General features: G+C 39.1%; 3 protein-coding genes across 5 annotated transcripts in view; 2 read left to right on the top strand and 1 right to left on the bottom strand.

The window, feature by feature from the left end:
* Positions 1-15,838, bottom strand: part of LOC126374346 (ran-binding protein 9) — a 38,558-nt gene extending 22,720 nt beyond the window's left edge. The window contains exons 1-2 of one of the 3 annotated variants that reach the window (XM_050020941.1): positions 15,618-15,838; positions 927-992 (exon numbers count right to left, since the gene is read on the bottom strand). In XM_050020941.1, coding sequence (XP_049876898.1) covers positions 927-992; positions 15,618-15,810 — 259 coding nt within the window. In that variant the 5' untranslated portion in view covers positions 15,811-15,838. The remainder of the gene's footprint in view (positions 1-926; positions 993-15,617) is intronic. The other 2 variants (XM_050020943.1, XM_050020942.1) reach the window with 2 other exon arrangements.
* Positions 15,839-17,254: 1,416 nt separating this feature from the next.
* Positions 17,255-23,924, top strand: LOC126374513 (translin-associated factor X-interacting protein 1-like). Its single transcript, XM_050021193.1, has 11 exons — positions 17,255-18,442; positions 18,752-18,889; positions 19,314-19,495; positions 19,831-20,006; positions 20,933-21,059; positions 21,502-21,610; positions 21,997-22,166; positions 22,327-22,522; positions 22,954-23,106; positions 23,234-23,411; positions 23,634-23,924. Exons 1-11 carry the CDS (start codon positions 17,495-17,497, stop codon positions 23,804-23,806), a joined length of 2,550 nt encoding a protein of 849 aa, XP_049877150.1. The 5' UTR covers positions 17,255-17,494; the 3' UTR covers positions 23,807-23,924.
* Positions 23,925-24,199: 275 nt separating this feature from the next.
* LOC126374597 (WD repeat-containing protein 89) lies at positions 24,200-26,830 on the top strand. The gene is made up of 7 exons (XM_050021286.1): positions 24,200-24,413; positions 24,565-24,788; positions 24,937-25,112; positions 25,252-25,515; positions 25,921-26,012; positions 26,414-26,516; positions 26,693-26,830. The coding sequence occupies exons 1-7, from the start codon at positions 24,265-24,267 to the stop codon at positions 26,828-26,830; spliced, it is 1,146 nt and encodes a 381-aa protein (XP_049877243.1). The 5' UTR covers positions 24,200-24,264.
* Positions 26,831-27,934: the final 1,104 nt, after the last annotated feature.

Raw genomic sequence — 27,934 nt, 5'->3', positions numbered from 1 at the left:
CACCGCTTGGACGCCGGCAGAAAATGGCGGACTAGCTGGACGGAATTAGCCCCTGGAGCGCAGTTAGCGGACCGTTGCCCCCGACTGATGCACCTGCGCACGCGCCACGCGGAAATTGATCTCTCCAGAGTTCTGATTCACGCGCACCCGTGCATTACTCGATATCGATTCCATAAATCGCGCAATTTTATCGCATGTAATGGACCGACGCAAATAGCATATCAGAACTGCGATAGACAAGTGGGTTGAGCAAGGTAAAAGTAATCGTAGCGCATAATGACTGCAACATAAACTGTTTAATCGTAAAATAAATAATAGATATATAATTAAGTAGTCGTAAAAAGAAATTGCATTATATATATAATTGGAATAAATGATATCCGGTTAGCATAGTTATTAATAAAAGTTGGAAATGGAAATAATGCGTGCTAGTACAAAGACAAAAAGTGACCGTGAGTGTCATAGCCGGTATGTACTCGCTAATATTATAATATTTATACATAGACGAGTTCATACGACTGTACACTCAGGACACAGGAAAGGACAGACGGGTCAACAGAAGGTAAATTAGGGGTCGGAAGACATACACATAAGATTAGGACAACAATACTCAAGACATTTTTTGCTTGAGAATTGTTTCAAACACACAGTTAATTTTAAATGGAGACACACCGCTGCTAATCAACAGAGCGTTTGCCTTATCTCTCGCGGAGATACGAACCTCTCTACTAAACAGTGAACCGCTCGGTTTGTTTTGATTGAGCCGGATCACTTCAGGCGTACAATGATCCGCGCACACGACCGCACCTCATGTCGTATTCATGAGCATAAACAGCAAAATAACTTTAAAAACGACGTCAAACCGACTCCCGGCCCTGTTTTTTAGCGCGGTGCGTCAATGATAGAATGTGTATGTGTTGACGTACGATACATCCAGAGGCGTAAGTGGAGGTATGGCAGGTGGGGTCGGCGGCCGGGGCCCTGCGTCCCACCTTACAACAAATAGAGAAAACATCCTTTTAAACAGATCGACAGTAGGCCCCATACACACCACTTACGCGTCTGGCCGCTCGGCGATACAGCTTCGAACGAATTCCCGGACTAGTGAGTGCGGCGCCTGAGACGCGAGACTCGGCGCGCTCTACCGACGGCGAGTGGAGCGAGTGGAGCGGCTGACGACGCCTCCACGACGCACTACTGCGACGCAAACAACGCGCGGGTGTCCTGACCACCGGCACACGAGCATTTAGACCATAGTGGTGCTATGGAGCCCAACAGATATGCTATAATTAACTTACGCTAACTAAAACTAGCATTGAACAACTAACTTACATCTAACTTTACAAGCTACAATTTAGGCTCGTATGCCGTTGTGTACGACCCTCGAGATTAACAAGTAATAAGAGATTCCGCAAGAGAAATTGATAAGCCCTTGTATTTTGTTACGCATAATGAGGAGTGTATCAGACATCCCGACGTGTTGAGAAGGATGTCTGGTGACGCAATGCGACGGGCGCAGGCCGAGCGAATATGACGAAGGTCTCCTCAACTACACAGCACACAGCCACTTTACATACAAACGAGACAACTCCTCCGCTGCCGTCGCTCAGCTTAACTCCACTGTAATCATCTTACTAACACATATAACAATATAACATGTACGTGCAAATAAATGACATTAAATATTTGTTCACACTTACCCCGCAGAGGGAAACTTAAAAATAAGCGATAAGGCCACAGGAAATATATTGTCGCCGTTACGACTGGCCAGTAATTAAGTTCCCACAATATAAATAGCTAATAGGGCAGAAGGAAAGAGGGAAACCACTGCCCTATTTTTCCCTAAAAAGTAGCATGAAGAATGCTACACCGACAAGAGCGTGGCTCTTAAATTAGTGATGAATATAAATAGCTAATCAGCACGTATCAGGTCAAAGATACAATCCAAGTGCAAGCTATTTGTATTATACATTACAGAGTTTGTGGTCCTAATGAAGAATTGTATTGGCGGTGATTGATTACACTTTTATCTGGTACTGTTATAACGATAGATTAACAATAAGCCTTAAAGATGGATTCCCCAATTGACAGGCAATACTGGCATGTATGAAACAAAGGCATTATAATAATCCTTGGAGCGGCAGTCATTGCGTGGTCATTAGCGAGTGCAGTCGGCGGTGTTTCGAAGTATCAGTAAACAGTTGCTAGGCGCTCGCGACCTTGGACCGACTCTAACCGTAGTCTAGTCTAAGTAATGGCAGTACTTGCGAGATTTCAGCGCATATATCGCTTGGGAATGTAGTTTCCCTTGCTAATATTATCAAAAGAGGGTAAAGGGTTTATGAGGTTGTTAAATGTACCGGTTGACGAGTTCAGAGAAGTTATATGAAATGAGTCATTGGTAGATGTAAGGTGACAGTATAATACGTGGACAATTTCAACAATTGTGGAATAAAATGTTTGTCAATACATCAACAATTTTGTTGGTATACAAGTTTCATATTGATGCCAGCATGGATTCATCGGATAAATATTACATTTTATAAGCAAACGAGGCGTACGAGAAAGCGAATCAGCTCCATATAAGGTAACAGGATCGAAGTTTGTGCCCCCGAGTGGCACGGGGCGCCCGAGCGAGGTTCCTTCAAATTAGATTAACTTGCGTACGTGTTTCGACACAAATCCCCGCAAGGTGCTGCGTTTACGCTCCACTGTGCCCGCAGTCAGGCTTATAGGTAAACACTCGCTGGTTACTGGCCATAATATAATTCTAACGCCGGGTACAAACGGTGATGATACTAAATATTCACGAGAGCGAATTTAACAGAATTTTACTGCTACCTCTCTCACGCGTGCTTATTTATTTATGAAATAAAGTATATCCAGCTACTTTGACAGGCTTAAGATTTGAAGATAAACTTAACTTCATAGACTTCAATATTCTAATTAACTTAACTTTGTTTGAGGAACCGGCTCTTTCGACACGACGACACTCAACAGTAATAAGTTACCCTGTTAACGATCTAAAGTGAACAAGAATCATTACGATTTCTGATATAACAGTGAACGCAAGGAAGTTAATTAGTCGCACAATTACAAAGTTACAAACATAGTCTTTAAAAGTATAATAGCCACTTTGCAACATAATTATAATTTGAATCAGCATTTGCAGTTCATTTTCGCAAACAAATTTCCTCGAAGTATTAGATAATTTAAAGCTTTGGATGTATTCTGACATGAGAATGGATGGTATTAAGTGAACTAGGTTGAATGCGGTGACGTGTAATATGGTGCACAGCACATATTGAAACTGCATACTCGTGCCGTGACCCGAATTGCGTTAGTGTATTTCGATTTGAGCTATGGGAATTCAAATACGGACTCTTATTTCATACCAGTACCTATAACGACGCTTGCTTGTTGCCTACCAATGCGTATTTATTCTTTTAAAATGGAATAGGATCAGGAATATACTTCACATTTTTTTCCTCCTTTTGAAGTATTTCAAATAACATCAATTCCATTTTCTGTCACGTTCTGGTTGATAATTTGTTTTCGTAATTGTTCGCTCGTCCTTTGTTACTCTGTTGGTTGGTCTCGTGTCCATACCTACTTCGGTGCACTTCAATAAATCAGATTCAGCAGCCGAAACAATATTGCCGTTAACAACCACATTATCTTCCCTAACGATCAGTTTTATTACATTGCTATCTTTATACAGAATCAAACTGAGGAGCTATAAGACACTTTCGCTTGTTCCTTTCGTAATTAATGCAAAATGTACAAATAAAATATCGAATGAACTGTATTTTTTTTTGTCGTGACATTCAGTTTCTTAGAAAACAACAATCACCGTATCTTCGTGATATGTTTGTTATGCAACAAAGGTTCTCTCCTAGATCGTTATAAACGTTTGCAAACAGATAACATTTCAAACAACATCATTGGCACATTTGATTAAATCGAAGTAAAATGAACCATGAACAATTAAGGGCATAAAGTTACACGATGATTGATATTACACATGCGCTGGAAAGGATTGGATGAATATGAAAGAGAATCATGAAGATACGGAAGATGAAGGACCAAAGAAGGGGCCCATATCTAAGAAATTTTAGAAATCTGACTATACTAATAATAAGAGAAATATAACCTAAAGGAGATGTGAAATAAAAGTCTTTTCATTTATTAGTAAGTTACATGACAAAGTGACGGATTATAATCAACAACCGGTAAAGATGATGACATCGATGTGGTCCTCTGTAACACAAGCTGTGATATCAACACCGAACTGAAGCCGACCTCTGCCGAGGAGGTGACACCTGACACCCGCTGTAGGTATCCACTGCAGTCTCTGCGGTGTCATAACTCCAACGAATATTTTAACTAGCAAAGCTCAACTGTTATGTTTACGCGAAACTCATTTTAACTATCTTTTTTGCAGATTTTTCTTTAAATTATTTCTGAAGTCCATTTCTAATTTGAAAGGTAAACTTATCAGATATTTCAAACACAAAAAGGGTCTTTAAATGTATTTCAAGTGTTTGAGTTAGAATCATTCATTTCCAAACGTACAGCCGACAGAAAATAATCTTTTTCGAATTCAGAGGTATATTACCATCGGCAATGTACACGAGTCTGATCTACGTCTTTTTGAAAGAGCTATAAATTGAGTACCGACGAAATTATGTACCCTACTTCAATATTTATTCCATCGTTATGAAATATTACTTCTAAGGGACGCAAATACCGAGTTAGAGAAAATTTTATACATTCAGACGAATACCTTCAAGAAATAGTGGTTTGTCGACCTGGCAACAAAGTTAATCGATGTAAAAGATTCACAAAGTTAAATCGCTTTTAGTTCAGGCCCGTGGAGGCAATAAAAAGTTACGATGTTATTCATGCCGTACATCGATGGACAGCATTTCCAATGTCCTTGCAAGTTATGACATAATCCAACATAAGTGATCGATGTTTTGGGGATTGATTTTCTAGTATTTCAATACATGAACAATTATAATTCCTCTATATACGAACATAAAGATCACAGACAGAAAATGAAGTAGAAAAGTCAAGGAAACATGTTTCCAACTTTTCAATTGCGTCACAATAAATCATAAGAAAATGAGACGACTAAACTGGTTCGCGAGCAAACGAGGAGACAACGCGCGAGTAAGCCGAGCAAACTTGACCTGCCATTGGCTGGCCGACCCACATCCAAGCCACCAGCATTTGGCACCAATAAAAACATTACGTCGTTCTCTGACCTCCTTAATAATGATAAAGAAAGCTATCGTGTCACCAAGATAATACGTGAAACGATATCAAATCAATAAATAGCAGGCGTTTTCCGATTGAATGCGTAAGGGTCCTAACAAAGCCCGGGACCCCCAGTAACGGAACGGAACCGACGCCCGGAAACTATAGATTACCTCCCATGAGCGGATCCCATCCCCTCACTATTGAAAGATGGCAACTTTCGCCGCAACATTTCCTGCGCTTTACAAAATTGTAATCATATTTTACGTCGCGCCCCAAGAACATTAAGTTGGTCACGAACTGACTTTCACTATCACAGCCTACAAAAGCATAACAACAACGATGACAACACTGCCACTAAGCAGTAACTATCTTGTCTTAATTCATATTTTTTGTTGGATATGATCATAATAAGCATATTATATCTATCTAGTATCTGTTCAAGCCGCACCCACAAACAATTAAATTATTTACATTAACTTTTAACTGAAGTTTTTATCGCTTTTAATATTTACTCTCTGGTGACAAAGCTTAACAATGTCTTCCGCGTCATTAAATTTAAAATTCAAATGGCCCTTGCAAATGAAATACACCAAGCGAACCTCGCTACCAACGTTCCTTGTTCAAATCAGCTGAGGGTGAGCCGAACAAATAGTAACTCTAGCACCAGCGCTTAGTGTCGACAACGAAACATCCACGGACCGAGATGCGTGTACCAATTCTTCGACAAGGCCGATAAATGCTCTCTACAAAGCAAAATGAGCCGTATCACTTCCTTATAAAGCGTATTTGGGGTGTACCCAGCAAGAGGGGAGTGGCGGGGGGCCGCACGTGGCGACCCGACGTAAGCGAGCTTGACCCAGTTAGTAGATGCACCATTTCGGCCCAGTTTCGAAAGCAAGGGCGGCCCTTATAGCCTATGGTACTCTGGGTGCCAGATCTTTGTCCCTTTGTTCACGGGAGAATTTACGTATTTTGCCGAAACACAAGGCTAACCTTTTCAAACGAAGCAATTTATTGAAGGGCGTTTAAGGGTATGGTTAAGGAAATTATCAATTTTCGAGATAAAACCAGATTAACCACGGCTTCCGATCTAAACTTGTAGCATTTGGCACGCTGCCGCCCCGCCCGTGTCGCTCTCTAATCTAACACTACTTTATAATTATCACTATTGGCTGAACGCGGGCGGAAACGACGTAAATACAGTATTTTTTCTGGTTATCTGTATATCGTAACAGTGTATAATTAACTCGTAGGGTAATGATGACCTAATTTGTCGACTATTAACAAAGGGCTCTTTAAATGGTAGGTAATGAATTGTAACGCGTGACGCGTGGGCATGTCATGTGGAACGAAAAGTTATAACAATGCGGGGGCATTGTGGAGTCGCGATCACAGCGCGCGCGCAGTCGCCGTGGCATGGTTCATCGACTGCGCACAATACTATACGCTCGCATCGCAACTGATTAGACAAAGGAACTACACTTCCCAACGTATTCCGTACTTGACTGCTTAATATCGTATTGATCCGATCTTCTACTGCTCTTCGTTCCTTGAACGGCAATCAAAGTTCTAAAATAGCACTTGAGCTATTTCCGTCGACTTGACTTCACTTGTTTGTCCATTCGCTGTTTTTCCCATTTTCCGTCTCGAGCATTTTATTGTACTGAATTATCCTTTGTTCTGATTAGTTTGCTCCTCTGTGAATATCTGTTTCAAGTTGTAGAATTAAATTGATAGAGTGACGTTAGTACAATGCACTAATCTGAATGCGCAACTAGCGTAGTTTCTAAATATGTACAATAAAACGAAATCAGTTACGTAATTCCATGATACCACTTTGTGCTTGGATGATATAAGTTTAATACTCCAACTGGAAACAGTACGCGGCGTACCCTCCAGGCTGTGACCTCATTAGCTCATGGAAGCCTTGCGAGTCCCCGGGGAGAGGTTACGAGTACGCAGTGACCGCGGCCGAATGTCGCCGATTTACAAAATACTGCCCGCGCCATGCGATGCTCAATGACACATAGGTATAATGTTATGACGCACTACACACGCCACCGACAACGTATGCGCCGCACAAATAAAATTGTAAACTTTACACATATTAAATGGTGTTTGCTTTTGGCGAATTAAAACGAAAATATCGTTGATAACTCCAATTTCTGGCATAACCGACGCGACGGGAAATTTAGCACCATTATCAATACAGTATCGGTAAAGTTCAAAATTATTTTGGTTCAATAACCATTGGGATGAAATATAAATACGAACTGCCCCAGGGCTCGGGATCGTGACGTCAATCCCACTGTGAAGTAATTCAGGGCAGAGAGAAAGGGCCTGTGAATGTTTAGGGCTGCTGGCCCTCCATTCATAAAGTATGACCCTCCGATAGCAGTCGTTGCCCTGCATGGGGTTATGAAGTACCGTAGTGACCCCTCCCCCGCCCCCGCGCAAACACCCGCCACTGTTTGTGTTTTGATAACATCGCATTACAAGCCGCCACGACAGGAGTCTTCCCCACGACGTTACATAACTGTGGCCCCGTGCAATCTTCCCTCGCAGCTTATACATATTATATCTACTATACCGTCATCTTTGTACATCGCTCTTTTACGACTTTCAGCAATTTGATCTCTTGTCAATCTCCGTCAATTCTGAACATCCACAAAACGTCTTTTCACAGCTGCCTGAGCTGATATGACGGATACTCTTATTATTCTCGACGTACATATTTCCAGTTTCCTTTGTCACGAAGCATACGGAGCGTGTACCGTAATGGTTGTCGGTAATTTCAACTCGCATGCGTCCTCAATAAGAGCTGTCAGCGCAGCCCCCAGGCGATCTAAGCCCCTGCTACTGACATAGAACCACTACACTTTCTAACATAATGAGGCACCGGAGAAATCCTGGGAATCAAGGGTTGGAATAACGAGCCTCCAAACTCTACAAAGCTTCATATTAGTGCCATGAACGTTACATATAATAATAGATTAGAGCAAATATAGCTTTAAGTAATTTGGAAAATATATTGTGGAATTGCCGGCATAAAAGCATCGAATAAAAGCAATGAGGTCGGCAATCGGCAGGCACGTATTATTTTCGCATGTACTCGCCGTGACGGCGTATTGATTTATCAATTTCCCTTTACTCGTACATGCCATCGACAGGCCCTCCACAACACTATCCAGATAATTTAATTCTACTCAACTCACGTTTGGCAAAGTTGTTTATGGTAAGAATTTGAGAAGTTGCGACGCAATTTGTTAACCGCAAGAGACGGCTAACAGCGACTCGAAGGGATCAAGTTGTTTGAAGTTAATTAATTAGAGATAGAAGTTGAATATTTAAGGTATAAAACATGAAACATTAAGAGAAGCAAATAACTAACTAATGATCACGAAGAGCCTCAACGAATTAAACGTACTTGAGAATCCTTAAAATTCTTTGTGATTTCGACAAACATTTACAACGATTGAGCAAAAGTAATTTGGTACAATCTAAGACAGTATTAACGAAACGACCCACGATGCTGATCCACAGGCGTCGCCTACGCAGCCGCTATAGGAATTAGGCGCGAACTTCATTAATATTCCGCCATCGCTGCCTCGCCACTAATTCCTATGAAGGCTGTTCATCACAAGACAATACATCGCTTTATTCCTACTTATCCTACTTATTGTCGGTTCTATATTGAATGTAGGGCAAAGGTTAAAGGGTTCTAATTAAATACAGTCAATTGAAAGGACGGTTTTGCTATGTGATCTAGTGATGGAAGAGTTGATCAATATACATATACGAAGGCGGTGAGTGAACGTGGATTCCGCTCCTGCCACCAACAGGTTCTAGGGTCGTTCGCCCCAACAATGCGCCCGCGACAGCCCCAGGACAGCCCGTAAGGTGACCAGCGATTAATGATATTATTGTACGACAGATCCAACTCTAGTTTCTAAATAGAAAAGTTCTAGTTTTTCCACTTAAATAAACTTTATTAAGTGTAGATTGTCCAAGTAATCGGATGAATGAGTTTACGACGGAACGCAAGAACGCTTTTGCATTATTTAGCAAGAAAGCGCGTTTTCAAAACCTCGTTTGATGTCAGTTACGATTTAACTATTCATAATTACTAACATTATTGTTTTCAAGACAAAACTATTACATTAGCTATGAAGTAGAAGGAATGACATGGCGATTCGGTGTAGTGCGCGATGAGTCACAAGTGTTCGCATTTATTAATAGCCGTGTGGCTTCGGGGAACAAGAGACAATAAAGTGCATTTCCACAGGCGGTTCTTGCCCCGGTCTAGACACGGAATTAGGCAGAGTGCAGAACCGGTCGAGACCTCAGCCGGTCAACAGCCGCGCCAGCGAGACGACAGGCGACGGTCGATATCACACCCGGCTGGAACCAACGTGCCCGCAAGCACCCTGCGTCTGGCTCCACACCAGACAGGGGTGTAGGTACACTAAACAACATGCTTAGATGTCTCGTCTGCATGGCTACTTCATCTATGCATATAAGTATAAAATCGAATATCTTTGTTTTAGTATCGCATGTAACAGCTGTGTAGTATCCCAACGCTATTTCAAAAATATAACTTTGTTTGTCGATAACTTTAAAAATACATAGTTTGCATCGCCGTCATATAGGGAAAGGGTAGTTGATGGCTTAGGTTAAAATATGAGCAGGGTTTTCTATGGCTTCACAGAGGGGCACAACTAGGTAATTAAAAAGTGGACTGTGGGCGTAGGTAGTTGCTTCTTGTCTCTTGTGTTCAAATCCGAGAATAAACCACATACATGAGTAAGCATTCCTGCTTTCGAAGAAAAGTAATTGTTATTAAACGAAAAATGTAACTATTGTACTGTGTGTGCATGTAATGTAACTACGAGTACCTACTACCTATAGCTCGGTCGTGTTCGTAAATATCACATTTCGTTTGAACTATAGGAAAATACATCATTTTGACGATGCGAAATACGAATCGTATCGCTGGTGTGGGACGAAATGAAAACCATATAATGTATCATGTTAGGAAACCATCTCGAACATGACGCAGAATAAGGGATCACATTTTGTCTGCAAAGCACTCTTCGCCAGCTATGTTAAGTCCCATGTTTTAGGAAAGCGAGGTATTGCCATTAACCGGACGCGAATCCTGGAAACCGCGCAAACATGAATTATATGCTTTGCGTCTTCTCTCCGCGATGTTGGAATCGACACCACAAAGTGATGTGTTCACTGATAGATGGTGGAGTGTATGGAGAGAGTGTTTGGCTTTTTGCGAGAAGATTAATAATGATTTACTGTCTTGTTTTTTCTATTATTATTTTTATTTTTGTGTGATAGTTTACTTTTTAGTTTTATAATAGTAATTTTTTGTGTTTTTCATGTTATTCATAGTTTTTTTTTTTGTTTCTTTTTTCATTCATTGTTTATTTTTGATGTATTAGTTTTTATATTATTATTATATTTTACACTGTAATGTTGTATGTACCTATATAAATAAATAAAGTAATAAATATATAACATAGCAACACGCATGTATCCCCGAAGGGGTAGGCAGAGGTGTATACTACACCCACTCCTCGTCGGCTATGTTTAAGTTTCATGTGCTTTACGATTGTCTGGTTTAGACCCCGAGCCGGGATTCGTATCCGTGACGGGTACGTATCATAAAATATAAAATATATCCGCGTTATTTGATTATTAAACAATTATTTAAATTCTTTTCTTTTATTGACCTTGTTTTTAAGAGACTTTGAAAACAATCGACAAAATTTTAGGAGATATTCTACAAACGATTAGAAAATGTGTTTTGGTACTTACCTACTTACGAAGAAGAAGTGACATTTTATGATAATTTTACTTTAAGTACTCTTATTTTCAATAATGAATACGACCTGCTCCTTAAATTTTATCGATCGAATCCAAAGTCACCCTGTATATATAAAACCCTTAACCTCTATATATAAAACCCTTAACCTCTATAATAATGTTATAATATATTTTGCCCATTATTCATTCCAAGCTTAGTTGTTTTGAACTTATACATTGAAAACTTATATTTTTTAATTTTATATGTTATGACCATTATTGATTCCGAGACTAGTTGTTTTGAACTTATGGCAAATAACTTTATATATTTTGAAACATTATATATTTTGATTTTATGTGTTTTGAACTTATACATTGAAAACTTATATTTTTTAATTTTATATTTTATGATACGTGACACTACGATGTAAGCCACGCGATGTCCTAACAGGGCTGTCGCGGATCAAACGTGTCTGATCGGACTCTACAAACATCCGATCAGTGCGACATTTATTACGTTAACACTATAAAAACACTGTTTGATAGTTTTTAACACGACCGAGTAGTTGTTCGTGGAAAACAAAAGGCGAAACTTGGCTAAACTGAACTCTATACACTAGTTAAAGTTGCACGAAGACATGACAGCCAGTGATGTGCCGTACCTGGGAATGTTCCTGTTGTGCTTTGTACACTGATCATATCTGCCTAAAGTTTAGGCAGATATGATCAGTGTACAAGAAAGTACAATTTGAAAAAAGCAACAAGAAAGTGTACAAGAAAGGCTAGGTAGGTAATAAAACTCTTTTTACATAATGTTTTACGCCTTTTTACTGCCGGGAATGTTAGAGAAACGGGAACGGTACATCACTGATGGCAGTTCCAGTAAGATTCACAGAACCGGGCCAGTATATAACAACGAAAACATGTTTACTCTCAACTTCTGTTAAATATACGGAGGTGCGCGAAAGCGGGATATCATAAATCACAAGTTTTCAACAATCAAGGACAAACTGACAAACAGGAAAAGAAAACAATCGCTTCGCCTTTTATTTTTGTTCATTCACCGCGAATGATGTCCGTGAATATTGTTACGTCTTTCCTCCACCGTTAAGCCGTGATGCGACTTGTGATTATGATGTGATACATAGCTGAATCCGATATCAAATTCAGAAACATAACTAAAGACGTAAAGCCTTATTACATTACGCGATCCCGATGCATCGGGGGCGATGGATCGGGTAACGTAATAAGGCTTAAGACCAATTGCGCGATTTGAACCTGCGACATTAAAATACCCCCCAAAGACTTCAATTTTTATAGATATAAGTACTCAATTAAACCACCTCTACCTACACCTTCGGGGATATAGGCGTGATGCTATATTGTGTTGTCGTAATCATAGCTCGTAGGCAAGCGCACTTCTCAATGCTGAGCAAAAAGGTCGTTAAGTTCAACAAAAATCGATAAATTCTCAGAATTTAAAGTTCTACCCTCCTCAGTTCTACTCTAATTCGATTCAGTCGACGAAAACGTCGCAGTTTCGGAGAATCCCAAAAAATCATCAGTGGAGAGAAAATCCCTTGCACTTAGTTATAAATGTTCTATTTTATAAGCTGTTCGTTAACTAAATTAATAAAAAAAAAACAAAATAAAATAAAATGACAAGCCTTGCGCCGCCGTCTCAGAGTAATGGACGTCGATACGGTCAAAACCAATTTGAACAATACTGCAGCGTCATGCCAACGTCTTATTTGAGCCAGGCTGTTACTCATTTCGTTGACTACATAAATAGAGTTTATTACATGCTTGTTTTAACGGGCTTGATTGCAATAATAGACAGGTCCTGTTATGATCATTACTTACAAGGATGTACCTACTGATGCAAGTTTCATTGGTAAATTAAAAGTGCTACTCACACAAAAAGCTTACTATAGCGTTAAGGAGTTCATTGATGAATGAATAGTGAAGTGTTCTGATCTAGTTCTTATTAAATATTAACTACTTATTGTTACACAAAATATCTTGAATTAAGTATATAATTGAAATTGTTTTTTTTTTTATAAAATAATGATGTTCAACTAAACTTGATGTTAATAATGTATGATAGATAAATAATGACAATGTATGATAAATACAAATAAATATATGAATATGAATATATGAATACATAGAAAGAGGACTTTTAAAAAAAATATGTTTAAATTCATTTGAAGAGTTGATTGTGAGTCCTGATTCCTGAATAACTGAATTTTTTTTTTTTTTTTTAATATTTTACAATACAATGAAACTGCAAACTATTCTTGAAAAAATATTTTAAGACACAAGAAAGCGTCTTTTTTAACAAGTATACTAAAATGGTCCCTGAAAATTCACACTATTATAAATGCGACATTGTGTTTTCAATGCATAAACTGCTGAAGTGATCTTGATTAAAACTTAGTGTGGAGATAGTTTAAGGGTTATGGAAGAACATAAGTTCGTATCCTGTAAATTGGCCTATTGGTTATTGGTCTTCATGAGAGGAAAGTTAGTACATGAATATGTCGACCCGGTGGGCTAATAAATCAAATCAATTTCAAATTACATAACATAAACTGCCTATATACGTCCCACTGCTGGGCATAGGCCTCCCCTCAATCAACCGGAGGGGGTATGGAGCATACTCCACCACGCTGCTCCAATGCGGGTTGGTGGAGGTGTTTTTGCGGCAATTTCAAATTAAAACAATTATATTTTTTAATATGATTTGATTTATATACGTTAATATTATAAATTGATCTATTAATATTATGAACAATTACCAAAACAAATGATGGAATTTGTTTAAAAAGCTTTCCACTCTCTCTACTGCCATAACACATCCGGCAGTTGTTGCAGAACACTCCACATGATTCTATTAGTCATCTATAATGAATTTGTTTTTTTTTTAAATAACTATATATATATATTTCTGAAACACGGAATTACATAAATAGTTAACAAAAATAATGCTATTGCTATATATGAATTTATTTTAGTATTATTTTGTTACAATAGCATAAATACTTGAAGTAGGTAAATGCATTTATTTTGTGCCGCAAGCTGCAAACTTTCTAGATTTTATCCCTAATGTTTAATTATTTTAAAAAATATATTTTTTAAATAAAGATTTTCCTTACTATACATTCTGTAGAAAGGAAATTATTGTTAGAAACAAATATCTTTTACCTTTAAGCATTTACAGAATGATTCAACAATAACATCGTATCAACAGTGGCTGCAAGTTGTCTTTGATTACTTGTGGCTCTGCCCACCCCACTAGGGATTACGGGCGTGAGTTTATGTATGTATGTATTCAACAATAACAATTTAATGCTACTTCACATTAGAACTGTTTGTTCATTATATCACTGCAATTTTTGCTTACAAACATGTAGCATAGGTCTGGAAAACCCACGGAGAAATATATCTACATGAATTATATGAGTATTCTACACATTGCAATACAAATTCTGCTTATTGGTTTTTATTATGATAATTGTTTCATGAATTGCAATTTAAGCTGTAGGTATAAAACTTGATTTTGGGATTACAGGCATAAGTTTGAATGTAGGTATGTTAAAAAATAGTTTGTACTCATTCTAGACCCCATACAAACAAGTGTGTAAAGAAGTGACTGTAGTAAACACTCAATAAATCAACCAGCAGACCGGACACATCATACCACTTTCACCTCTTTATCTAATCAGCGTCCCAAGGTTACACAATAATGTTGTGGGTGCAAAATTATTATTTTGCATTGTCAATTATTATACTTGCAGCAAATTGTTTATGCATGCAAATCATTTACTGCCATTCTTTGTCAAACAAAATGGCAGTCACAGAACTAATATTGATAAGAGATTTAGCATTCTATGCCTTATAATATGAATTCACAGTAATTCCACTGTAGACTAGTGTAACTTTACCCATTCCCCTTAAAGTTATTTCATTTTCGTCCTAGTGTACTGAATATGTTATCTTATATATTCACTAAATAAAATACAGACAAGTTTTGAAGGCAAGGTGATTAGGTATGTACTGCAATTTGTGATTTCAAATAACCATGATTCAGTATCTTGTATCGCACAAAACGTTTTATAGTCGTAATTCTGTATCAGGAGATTCATTTCGTAAGTTTTCGTCTGCCATTTCGAGTGGAGTGGAGGAGACCTTGTACAATATCGTTCGCATTTTCTACGTTTTTCGTACTGCCCGTTTGTAGACACGCTGTCCACGACTTTCTCAAACATTTTCCAAGAGGAAAAGACGAGTCATCATTTATTTTCGAGTGTTGTTACAAAATATACGATCAGCTGATCTCTTTGTTTGAGGTAATGCGACAGATATCCACTGCACCATACGACACGATTGCGAGATGCTGTGACACGTCAGAAAGTTGCTCGACGACCAAAACTACCTATAACACTCGCCAATTACTCCTGAATCAATTGTTAATGTACTGATAAAGAGTTTTGCGAATTACTGGTCCATAAACAAACCTTGAAAGTTCTTACCTTTGTAGTGGACTCGAAGATTATTTTGCGACAACCCGATGTAGCTGAATTTGTCCTTGGTACTCCACGATCTTGGTAATGGTGTTTCATCTTCGTTCACATTAGGATAAAGTAATTTTAAACGATCTACTGTATCACTTTGCACTTGATTTTGGGAATCCATCGTTCCCCGTCCACTACCCATCGCAGCCATTTCTAATTTCCGTAATTCATGTCAGTGACGTCACATCCACTAGTTTTTATGAAAACCGGCAGGTGGCGCTATCAACACTAAGAAACCGTAACTTTACCGTTAAATAAATCGATTTAATCAGGTATTTCTGCAAAAATCTAAGCGCTGATAAAGTTCTATTACATAATAGAGAAATAAAATAATAGTACCTATCTAATATTTTGTTATCTTTTTTTACTCCTATTAACAGGGAAAATACATAATAATTCCCATCAATCAACTACAACAACTGAAAGTACTTATATTCAAAGATAATCACTACAGAAACGCAAAACTTAGATAACTTTGAAGTTGATTTAATTATTTTCAGAATTACGCTGAAAATACATTGACAAAAATGAGTGGCAGCCACCCAAAATTCTTACAGGATATCGAAAATACAGTAATTATAAAAGTAAAGTCAATCAAAAAAGTCGAAAGTGAACTTTTAGAACATCGCCAAACTTACTACGATGAGTTTCTCAAGGTACCTACCTACTTATATAAGTCACACATTAATTTCTTTCTTTCTTTCTAATACCTAAGTAATCTAAAGCACATTAAATCAGTAGCTAATTTGCAGATCTATCGTGTTGCCTTCAAGAAGCTGATTGGTAATACCACAACTTACGCCAAAATTCTTAGCGAAATTAAGTCTGCCTACGAAAATTCTTTACATATACGAAATGAACGCATATCACAATTTTTGACACAAGATGTAAGTTTTGATGACTAAAATTCATATAATAGGTATGGATACTTATGACTTGTGGTTCTGCGCACTTCGTTCGGAATGAAAAGCGTGAGTTGCGTGTTTTAAAGAGGTACTTAGCATCTTATCTACAAAGCCGCGTCGGATAATAAACAGACTAGAAACAGATCCGGCAAAGTAGGTATATTCCAGCTATTTTATGCTACGCCAATTGTAAAAAATCGACTGTCATGCGATTATTGAGCCAAGAGCCACCGAATAAAATCACGGCCGTATTTTTTTAACGGAATGGGCAAATCCACAAGTCATCAAGCTATAAGCTATAGTATCTCTTACTAGTCTGTGATAAGTACCTAATAGTAATATCCACTCCTATTACCTACTTATGGATTTTAGGTAGGATGTCTGATCTTACTTAAGCTTACGTAAGATTTATCTGAGACCTACTTCTTTATAGACAAGATTGTCAATTTATTCGTCTTCATCGTAAATATAAAAAAATCGATATACCTAGGTACCTACTAGAAATTTTCTTGCTTCGCTCAGATAAATATAAGTTGAAGCGTCGTACGTGCAAAATGTGTTTTAGAAAATTAATACATAATTTTATGTGTCGTCTTCTTAGAAAATATTTCATTTATCTATTATTTTGTTTGGTTTGTAATTACAATAGATATATCGATTTTATTGTAGATAATCGATTTGTGGATGTAAACTATTAACGAGCTCCATAAATGCTTCCAAACTAATCAAATTATCAAAATAAATACCTACACGTACGAGTTAGTTGCGTAGGTACCTACGAAATTGTATAAGTTTCTAATTTAAATAATTCAAGCAAGTAAAATGTAGTATTTTACTTTACAATGCATCATTAAATGTGTGACAGTGTAAAAGTTAAGTTTTGTTCATTTTGTTTTGTGGAGATTTTGTTTACATACCTAGTAGTTCGCAATGGCAAACACCGGTTCAGATAACCCAACTGTGTTAGTTCTCGACGGAGGTTTCTCGTCTCAAATATCGCAGCACGTCGGGTGCACCGCGGACGGAGACCCGCTGTGGAGCGCGCGCTTCCTGCAAACGCATCCCGAACAGGTTACCAACACACATCTCGACTTCCTTCGAGCAGGAGCCGACGTCATCCTGACGAACACATATCAGGCCTCTGTCGGCGGCTTCGTTAAGCACCTGGGCGTCACGGAACAGGAAGGTTACGCCCTTATACGCCGCGCTGTCGAGTTCGCTAAAAACGCCCGCAACACTTTTTTGCAAGAGTGCCGTGAAAGTAGCAATGCTCGACGACCTCCTATGATCGTGGGGTCTGTCGGCCCGTACGGCGCTCACCTGCACGACGGGTCGGAGTATGATGGCAACTATGCTGATAGGACAGATCTTCAGACCATGAGAGACTGGCACACACCAAGAATCAAGACCCTCATTGAAGCTGGAGTGGACCTCCTGGCCTTTGAGACAATACCATGCCAGAAGGAAGCTGAAATGCTTGTAGATTTGCTGAAAGAATTTCCCACAACCAAAGCCTGGCTCTCCTTTAGTTGTAAAGATAATGAAACTCTGGCTCATGGGGAAAATTTCCAGAAGGTAGCCAAGAAATGTTGGGACAGTAATCCTGAACAACTGGTAGCTATTGGTGTCAACTGCTGCTCACCAAAAATTGTGACTAACTTGCTCAAGGGCATCAATGCTGACAGGAAGGAGAACCCCATACCATTTGTGACTTATCCCAACTCTGGAGAGAAATATAAACCAGAAGTGGGGTGGGTGGAAGGATCAGATTGTGGCTCTCTGGACAATTATGTGCATGAGTGGCTGGACCTGGGGGTGAGGTATGTGGGTGGCTGCTGCCGGACATACGACACTGATATATCCAGGATCAGAGCTCAAGTACATAGCTGGCTTACACAGAATAAAAAGCAAGGAAATCAGTAAAAGCAATATTTGAAAATGGTCAATTGCACATTTTAAATAACAATGTACACAAATATGGTATCATTTTGGTATAAGATACTAACTTTTTAAAATATTATTTCATTTATTATGTCAAATTATTAATTATCTGAGTTTAATTTTAGTGAGCTTTGTAATATGTAACTATTATCTCATTGCTACTGCATTAGGTACCTAAACAATATACCTAATAAGGGAATGTAAAACTTATAATTGTTTTGAATAAATAAGTAATTATAATTACAGAAGATATTTGGTATATCTGCCGGGAAACAACAGAGAGATGACAAAATTAAAAAACTATTAAAAAGTAATGAAGATCTACAAGACCAAAATTTAAAGCTCAATTTTGAAATATCACAATTAAAAAAAGATATTATTAAGGTGTGTATAAGGGTGCTATGTGAAATTGTTGTTCTAGTAATTATTAATAAGAATTTATGTTATCATTGTGGTTTATCAATATAATAATTATATATCATGATCATGTCAAAACAGTGCCTATTATATTATAATGTTACTCTGATAAGTACACACATGATTATTATAAATGAAACTGTTATTATTACATGTTGTTTGTCTAATAATGTTTGTTTTATTTGTGTCTATGTCGCAGATATCTGGTGTATTTTTTGTGGATGTTACATCATGTAAGAATTCCAGTCATTATTTTTTCAGAGTAATTTTATGGGAATTGTACTTGTTGGTGTGTTTTATTTGGAGATTGTAACAGGAAAATGGTTATCTTCAAAGTGGCTTGGAAATTCATAAAATGTGGAATTCCAATAAGAAATAATTTCTTTTTTAGATAAAAACCGAGCACTTCTCTGAATACCTCAACTTAATGAAAGAGCGCGATGCTCGGTACACGTTGTACTTCGAAAATCTAGGGCTTCACATGAAAATTAAGGAACTGGACGGAAGTTCCCATCCAGTGGACGAAGTCTATGGAGACCCAATGATACTAAGGATTGCTCTTGATCGATGCCGGTAATAATACCTCGACTATATTCAGATGAGCTATTTATCATAAGTGCAGATGTTCACCTCACCAACCAATAATGGAACAGCTTTGCGGCGTATACCTAACCGCATGGGACCGCATATATTTTATAATGTCGACGAGACATAAACAGCATATACTTACACGTCCCACCGCTGGCCACGGACGTCCCGTCAACCGCCGAGGGTACGGTGCCTCAGGCACTCCACCACGCTGCTATAAGGCGCGTTGATGTGGGTATTTGGAAGAAATTTTATACAAGACAAAAATTAAAAATATATTACTACTTCCAAGTACCTAACTATTTGTTTGAACTACCCAGCGAGCAGCTGTCAATAACGCAGCGTGAACTGAGGAGCTTGAAGGAAGAATACGCGGAAACAGTGCCGCGGAGTGAACACGACGAGCTCACCACCAAGTACTATGACGTCACTAAGAACTACGACACTCTGGCCACAGAGCACCAGGCGCTTCAGGAGTCCTTCAAACGGGTTGTTGGTAAAGGCACGATCTTACCTATTATAATTATACATAACATAAGGGATCGTGCCCTCTCTAACTCGGCAATCACATGGACGATCACCTGTCACCATGTAGTTTACCACCTTCGCATCCATAGCTGCTGCAAATTGCTTTCTGATTGATTACCTACTTGTGGCTCTGCCGACCCCGTTAGAGATCATAAGTACAGGTCGGTCGTCTATTATAGTATTTTATGCAACAGTTGTATAAGAAGGGTCAAAAAATGCGAGTGGCGTGAGTTGCGATGTGAGCCTTGGCGAACATCGCAATAAGAGACGCCACGAGCATTTTTTGACCTAGTTATACAACGTTGCATACAATACTTTTTCTACGACGACGTCATTTTTCCTTTTTATTTTATACTTTTTAGTGTTTTGAAACGAAACACAAAAATTTTTCAATTTATTTTCCAACGCGCGGGAAAATGGCGGCAAATGTATACTTTTTTTTTATAGTATATCTATGGCACCAAACAAAGTAAAGGTGCCAGTTTCCAGGTCAAAAAAAAAAAAAACAACAACAATGCTTTTTTGGCGACATTATAGTACAGTTACACTTTGTAAACAATGCTTTTATAGGCCATAGAGTACACTTTTTCAAAGAGTTTAATTATGTATGTACTTATATTAGACTTTTTGGTTATTTAAATGCCAGATTAAAGTAGAGGAGTAGAAAAATACATAAATATCGCACATCTTGTTCTTAAAAGTCATAAATGTCAAAAAAACTGAAATTGAGAGTTAACTTAGTAATTAACGTAGATATGGCAAAACAAAAATCGTTAAAGCGCTCTACTAAAATTACATTTATGACCTTAAAGAACTAGATGTGCGATATATTGAGATAGAACTATAGATACTTAGTTGATAGGTATGTTTAATTCGTTTGTTTGTTGGTGTTAGCTACAAAGAAATGCATCGAAGAAGAGCTGTCTGAATGTAAAGAGCGGTGCAGAGAGCTGGAGCGAGCGGGGACGCCGCGGCCGCAGTGGGAGCTCTGTGCTGACTTCATAGGCGGCGGCAGAGACAGGTACCTAGGTATTACGTGTCCAACACACTAGTGAATACAGAGGAAGAGCTGTCGGAGACCAAAAAAGCGGTACAAAGAATTGGTGCTCGCAGGCACTTCGTGGTGACCAAGGCGTAAGTACCTACCGGAGAAGCGGTGTTATAGTTTTGTATGAAACCGCAAACGAAATTCCTTTTTGACGTTGACTTCATGTTTCGCTTTCCCGGGTCTGTGTGAATCAAACTTAAGATGTTATCACAGCTGGACTGGGATTAAAGACTATGCGACACGGCTACGAATGAAATTTCAACTCGTAACCGTGTCTACAGGCAAACGGACTCATCTCCATAGACACTCATGTCTACAGGTGTGATGATGTATCAGTGTTGATGACAACGATGAGGTGTTTGCCTGTTGATAGAAATGAAGGAACTAGCTACTATGATAAAGTCGACGTCGCCAGGTGGAGGCAACTAGCGAGCGGCTTGTCCTCGAGAGACGTGCTTCGAGTGCTGCTGAAGGAACTGGGACCAGCTGCTGAGAGCGACAATCTGGAACATTTTGATGGACTTGTATGTATCGTAACAACATTATTTGTAAGATACCTAGTCGTCTTCGTCAGTCGTACGACCGACCTCGACTTGGTGTCAAGGTTTATTATTGAGTCGCCAAAGCTCCATGAAATGGCTATTGTGATGACTACTTACTAATACTATATAGTATACAGGGTGATAGTGGTATCTTAATGATTCGGACTATGATTTTGAGTTAATATCGAGTGGAATTTTACGTCGCGGAATTCTTGTCTTTTTTTTGTATTTTACAATTATTTCCAATTCTACGCTCTAAACACTAGACCACGAAGGCTGTTCTTTCCAAGATAGAATAGAATAACTTTATTCCCAAAACAGTAAATAGGATAGCAAGTAGGTAACGTCAATGATTCCAATTGTTTTAGGGTTTGGACCCAGCTATACCTCCGTACCTCCGTTACGAGGGTAAAGTGCGCAACCTGCGGCTGTCTCGGCGGGAAGTTAGCGTCATTATAAACGACATCTGGCTCGGAAAACAACAGAACGGAATGGATATGTCCATGCAGGATTACGTTACTAAATATTTTGAAGATAGGTAAGTAGAACCGAAACGCCTCCAACCTGCTTCACACACATCGCACGTACTTGAGACAAGATGTTCATTTAATTCGGACGGGTTGTACATTAGATAGTACTTACCTACAAATAGAAATATTTGCAAGTTAGCTAGGACCTACAGAACAATACAATTGCAGATACCAGCAGCCGTCAGTGCGCGCGGAGTGGGCGTACAACGTGTGCGCGGGCGCGGAGCAGATGCTGGACGAGCCGCAAGTGAAGCTGCTGTGGGGCGTGCTGCACGGACAGCTCAGCGAGCACATCTACTGGGGCCACCGCGCGCACTGGGCCACCTTGAAGGAACATCTCTACAAACACTGCAAGGAGCGAGAGGTCACTGCTTTCAATTGCTATCTCATTTATTCTAGACTAAGTAGATGACCAGGTAACTTCATATCATTGCATTCCTTGGACTACGACAAATATTTCAATACCAAAATCAACCAAATCGGCCCAGCCGCCGTTCTCGAGTTTTAATGAGACAAACGAGCAGCAATAAATTTTTATATATTTAGATTCTGTCTGGGTAGATTTCGCCGCTCCAATCTCTTTCCTGGAAAGTACCTGCTCTAGCTATATAATCTGTGTCCTAGGGCTATGTCTGGGTGTGGGTTTCGATCTATCCATGTGCCAATTATCGTTCAGATTGGTCAAGCTGTTCAAGTGTGAAAACGGCTCTGTATAGAGGGTAGACGAAGAGTTACTTGGTCATTGTTTAAGTACCTATCACAGTTCAGAGGCGTGAATCAACATTTACTTTTTAGACAATATCCATCGAAGAATTCGAGAAAATTGCGAAGAGTGTGTTTCCGTTGAAGAGTGAGGTGGATATAAAAAATTTGAGCGACGTCGTCAGAAAGCAGCTCAAAATTAAGTTGAACAACAACGAAATCTGCTTAGATAAGCTGTTCCAAGAGGTGAGTATAGTTTGAGCAATCATAACTAATGAAAATTATATCGACAATATAAAGATTAGAATGAAGCACACGTAGATACTTTTTCTTAAATAAAGATGTTTTTGAATTTGAATATATTTAATTCCAGAACGAAGAAGGCTTCGACCGTGTGGAATTCGCCCGCGAGCTGTACAGGCAGCGGCAGCTGGCGCAGGACAAATACATCCGCGAGGTCGTGGCTGAGCTCGGAGGGAGGCACGCTGGCAACAAGCCTGTCAGCGTTGATAACTTGAAGCGGGCGTTTGCTATTGTTGATCCTGCTATCGGTAAGATTCTTAGGCACCTAAAACACACAAACTCTAATAAAAAATAATAAGTAATAAAAACAATAATTTAGATTTATAGTAAAAGTATTTGTAAAATAATAACATTAAATTGTAGGTCCTCGTCTATAAGCGTCGTGAATGTTCGTTCAGCTTTTGAAAGATTCCTATATATAGAGAGCTATCGTACTTAAGTATGAGGCTACAAATATACATCCCTCGCAGACCACATCCGTATGGAGCGCTACATCCGCTGGGCATTCTCCGCGCCGACCGCGGACCTGCGCTCGGTGAGTCCGCTTCCTTTGCGCACTCTAGCGGCGCGCCTCGCTGCTGGCGACATTGAGCGAGTGGGCCCTCGCACTCGGCCCACGCACCATCGGACCACTTACAGATAAATCTTTATCTCTGGCGTCATTTAGCAGTTATACAACTTTTAACTATAAAGGCAATTCTTTCAACTTTATCATACCTACTAAAAATATTTTTCTCCCGGGTTAAAATTATCTACAAAAAAGTAAGAAATTAAACACTGAAATATTTTTCGTGTTCAATTCAAAACCTTATTTGCATTGATTATTTTAATAAAGTTTTATGTAAAGTTAATAAAGTTTTTGATTTTAAAACTCGGACGCACTACCAATGAAATTGCAAAATGGTCGTCCAATAGTGTTGTGGAATCGAGTGATTTTGTAAAAACCGGTTTTGATCGAGAAGAATTCTGTAAATACGTGTATCCGATTTTATAACATTTGACAGCTGTCAATGTCAAAATCACCTGGCTGCCTGCCAGCACGTGGGGCAACTTGTTTACTGCTGCTTTTTTAAGCAATAAAATATTATTAAATTAAAAGCAATGGCTGAAATTATAGACAATGAAGAAATCGATAGGGATACCATAGAACCAGAAATCTTAGAACAACAGTTCAGTCAGAAATACAAGTTATTAACAGAAACTGCAGTGTCGGTTAAGAAATCGTACATCAAGAAGCTACATGGGACAAAGTAAGTATCAATTGGAATCATTAGTCTTCTTACCTTACTACACTCTTAATTTTCTATATGAGGATACAAAATCACTTTGATATGAAGTAGAATTACTATATAAAATCGCCAGGTAATGCAGTAGTTTATGATACAAATTTGTGACTTACAGGTCTTTAAAATTAGGAGTTAGCCAATCAGACAACAGCATAGAGGTGTACGAATTGAATAACACGTCGTTGTCCCGCGTGTGTCGACTCAGTGGCCATGGGAAGGACTTGTCCGAGGTGGTGTTTAGCCCCAAAGAAGACCATTTAATATATTCAAGTGGACAGGACGGAGTGGTGAAGCTATGGGACACTAGAGACAAAGGCAAATGTGTACAGGAATATAAAGGTACTACTTTCATATTTATTAAACCAAACTTATTGTTAAAAAAATATATTTCTAAATTTATGAGGCTTTTTTGATTTCTTTCTTGTTTTGGATTGAATATGGAGTCTGTGTATGTTATTAGAATAATTATAACATTTCTGTTCTCCAGATGAAGATGACATAGAAATAAAGCCATTTGACTGCATGGATGTTTCTTGCAATGGCCGTGTGCTTTGTGCGGGCAGTCTTTTGGTACAGGATGACGCATTCCTAGTGTTCTGGGACCAACATATGCCGAAACCTCTGGGAGGGTATTGGAACTCACACACTGATGATGTCTCTCAGGTTAGTAAATTCATAACTACTTACCTAGTTATAGGTTTGAACTTATGTTGTGTCACTTCAAGTGTTGTTCAAACTGAAAATGAATTATACAACCACCATAAAATATATTTTCATTATTATCAAATTATTCTGTTTCCAGGTCAGATTCCACCCTGAAAAAACAGAAATCCTGGCATCAGGTTCACTGGACGGTCTACTGAACATATACAACATCCTGGAACCCACTGAGGATGATGCTCTCACATATTCTCTGAACGTAGAGAACTCTGTGGAGAGGATCAGTTGGGTGGACGAACATCGGGTCGCCTCCGTTACACAGAGTAATGAGCTGCAGCTGTGGAACACAGACACTGGGGACTTGGTTCAGAGCTACAGTAGGGATAAAATCGCTAGGAGTATCAAGGTAGGATACATGGTTATACATGAAAATGTATTGCACACAACACAACAAACTATTAAACATTATTTACAAGAAAGATTACAGTCCCTTTAGCAATTCCTTCTAAGGGCAGGGGCAAATAAATGGATAAGGACAGATGTGAATCACTTTGTCATTAGGAGCTTTGCTACTATGAGTCTGAAATATGTTACCTAGTACTGTGACACAAAACTAACAGAACTTAATTTACTTGTTTTGACAATTTATCAGAGAATGTTGATGAATAGCCCAGAAATTATAAAGCTTGCGTGCGGGACATCGCTAACGTTATTATGTATGCTAATACATAATACTTTGCTTTGGCTTTGGTTGGTACTATCGCGCAAATACGTCGATTTTCTTATTGATTCATTGTTATTTTCTCTCCAGCGGAGTAAAGAGGATGACTGTTACCTGGTGGACACATATACGCCAGCGGGCGGCACGCCCACGCTGCTTGCCGGCTCTTATGGTGGGAATGGGTAAGTCACTCTTCTTCAAAGCCACATTCTCGTAGATGTAGCATTTCTACTGGTCTATCAATCAGAAGCTGATTTTGTCTTTTTTCTATTTTGAATTCTTGACCACTTTCTAATGACCATCCATTTGTTATGGTGGTTTCCAGAAATTGTGCCCGGTTGACGGCAATAGATTCGCCCCATAAACATAGCTGGCGATGAGTGGGCGTCTATATTATACACCTCTGCCTACCCCTTCGAGGATACAGGCGTGATGCTATATTGTGTTGTAATTTATTGTTGTGATATTTTCATCTTTCAATGGCAAATAAAGATTATTATGCACCTATATTCATTGGAATATAGCTATGTATCACAGTCGCCTACTATTCTATTCTAATTTCAACAAATTCCTATTCTCACAGTGACGTCCTAAGGTCGGTGAGTATAACAGAGAAGAAGCTGCAGCCATGCACAGACTTTAGAGAGAACAAGCAGACGGTCCGGTGTTGCTGGTACGAGAAAGATGTAAGTGTAAAATAGTTTTGGCCAGCATTGCACCAGTGTATCAAAGACCTAGGTCTACTCGCCGACTAGAGAAGGGGATTGAAATAAAACAACCAACACTCCTTTATGCGTTGCTTCCAATGTTGCGAGTGAAACCTTAGTGACAGTGTAACCCAAGTCGTTTATTTGCGTTGCAGCGCGACCTGCTGGTAACAGCGGGCGAGTCGGGGCTCATCAGCGTGTGGAGCCGGGGGGGCGGCGGCGGGGCGGGCGGGGGCGGGGAGGCGCACAGGGCCCATGGCAAGCTGCACGCGCATCGACACAAACCTTACTGATATTATATACTTAGTACAATATTTGCGCTCGCTTTTCATTGCCACCGGCCACCGGCACTAAACTCCGTATTCTCTCTATTTAAGAGCTGCGCTCTTGTCGGTGGAGTAATCGCCTTCATTACTCCATAGATAGGGCGTGTAGAACGGTGGTTGCCCCAATCGCCTTCCGTTCCGCAGTACACCGACCAATTTCTCAATCGGTGATGTTCTAGCTAGAGCTCTACCAAAATCCATTTCCTCGGCCTCCAACCAGTAACGATACCGCTGTTACCCGGCATCAGGGCAACCTCAACAACCTTTATTTTAAACCCGAAACTCCGTAAACTCGGTATTACCTAAATGAATACCACGTAAGCGCGCGTAAATGTTTGAAACTCACATTCTGATGAGATTTTTGTTTCATTTTTGTATGGGCATGCAATCGGTCGACTGATCATAAACAATTATTACTATGACTTGGTTGTAAGTGGCGCGCAGACAGGACCCCTCATTACATTGTTATGTTATTATATTGATTAGGTGGGGGAGGGGGGGTATTTATATAGTTTAGATATTATCACCTGCGTGTGTCCTTTTGAGGCGTCTCATGTGGGGGTTGTCAACTCCGGGCCAGTTTGTTTTGGTGATGCGTAATACGGTCTCTGTATAGCCTTATAGTGGTGGCAATTTCTTGTTTAACTGTACTCATAATGTACATCTATGCGAGTGAACAAAGGTGCTCGCACTATTGATTTGAGCACTCCATTTTGGAAGCGTTGTTTCCGCATTTGATGTTTTCGCAGCACTCAAGAGATTTTCTTCCGGGTACAAATTGACACACTTTTTTACCTAGATAGAATATTTTATTATTATTATATTTGTTTATGTACACTAGCAGCTCAGAGCTGATGCGTGTACTTCACTGCACTTGTTTTATTTGTTGTGTCTATTGCTACATTTTGTGAACAAAAACCACTTACAAATGTGATTTTTCAAAAAGGTGCTTATGGTGACTTTGCTAGCTGGTATGCAACCTTTATGACGCGTGGTGTATATGTAAGTTACACGTTACTTGCATACCCAGCACGTGAAAGAAAATAGGTGAACCGGCGCCTGTTGCAGAAG

Source organism: Pectinophora gossypiella, chromosome 17 (genome assembly GCF_024362695.1).
Source record: "Pectinophora gossypiella chromosome 17, ilPecGoss1.1, whole genome shotgun sequence".
NCBI classification, from domain to species: Eukaryota; Metazoa; Arthropoda; class Insecta; order Lepidoptera; family Gelechiidae; genus Pectinophora; species Pectinophora gossypiella.
This window is presented reverse-complemented; position numbering and strand designations above follow the sequence as displayed.

Bases quoted from the DNA above. Each gene is read 5' to 3' on its own strand.
- LOC126374597 (XM_050021286.1), top strand. From the start codon at position 24,265: ATGGCTGAAATTATAGACAATGAAGAAATCGATAGGGATACCATAGAA. The intron at 24,789-24,936 runs GTACTACTTTCA...TCTGTTCTCCAG, and splicing joins ATGTGTACAGGAATATAAAG to ATGAAGATGACATAGAAATA. The intron at 26,013-26,413 runs GTAAGTCACTCT...CTATTCTCACAG, and splicing joins GGCTCTTATGGTGGGAATGG to TGACGTCCTAAGGTCGGTGA.
- LOC126374513 (XM_050021193.1), top strand. From the start codon at position 17,495: ATGGCAAACACCGGTTCAGATAACCCAACTGTGTTAGTTCTCGACGGA. The intron at 22,167-22,326 runs GTAAGTAGAACC...ATACAATTGCAG, and splicing joins ACTAAATATTTTGAAGATAG to ATACCAGCAGCCGTCAGTGC. The intron at 22,523-22,953 runs GTCACTGCTTTC...TTTACTTTTTAG, and splicing joins AACACTGCAAGGAGCGAGAG to ACAATATCCATCGAAGAATT.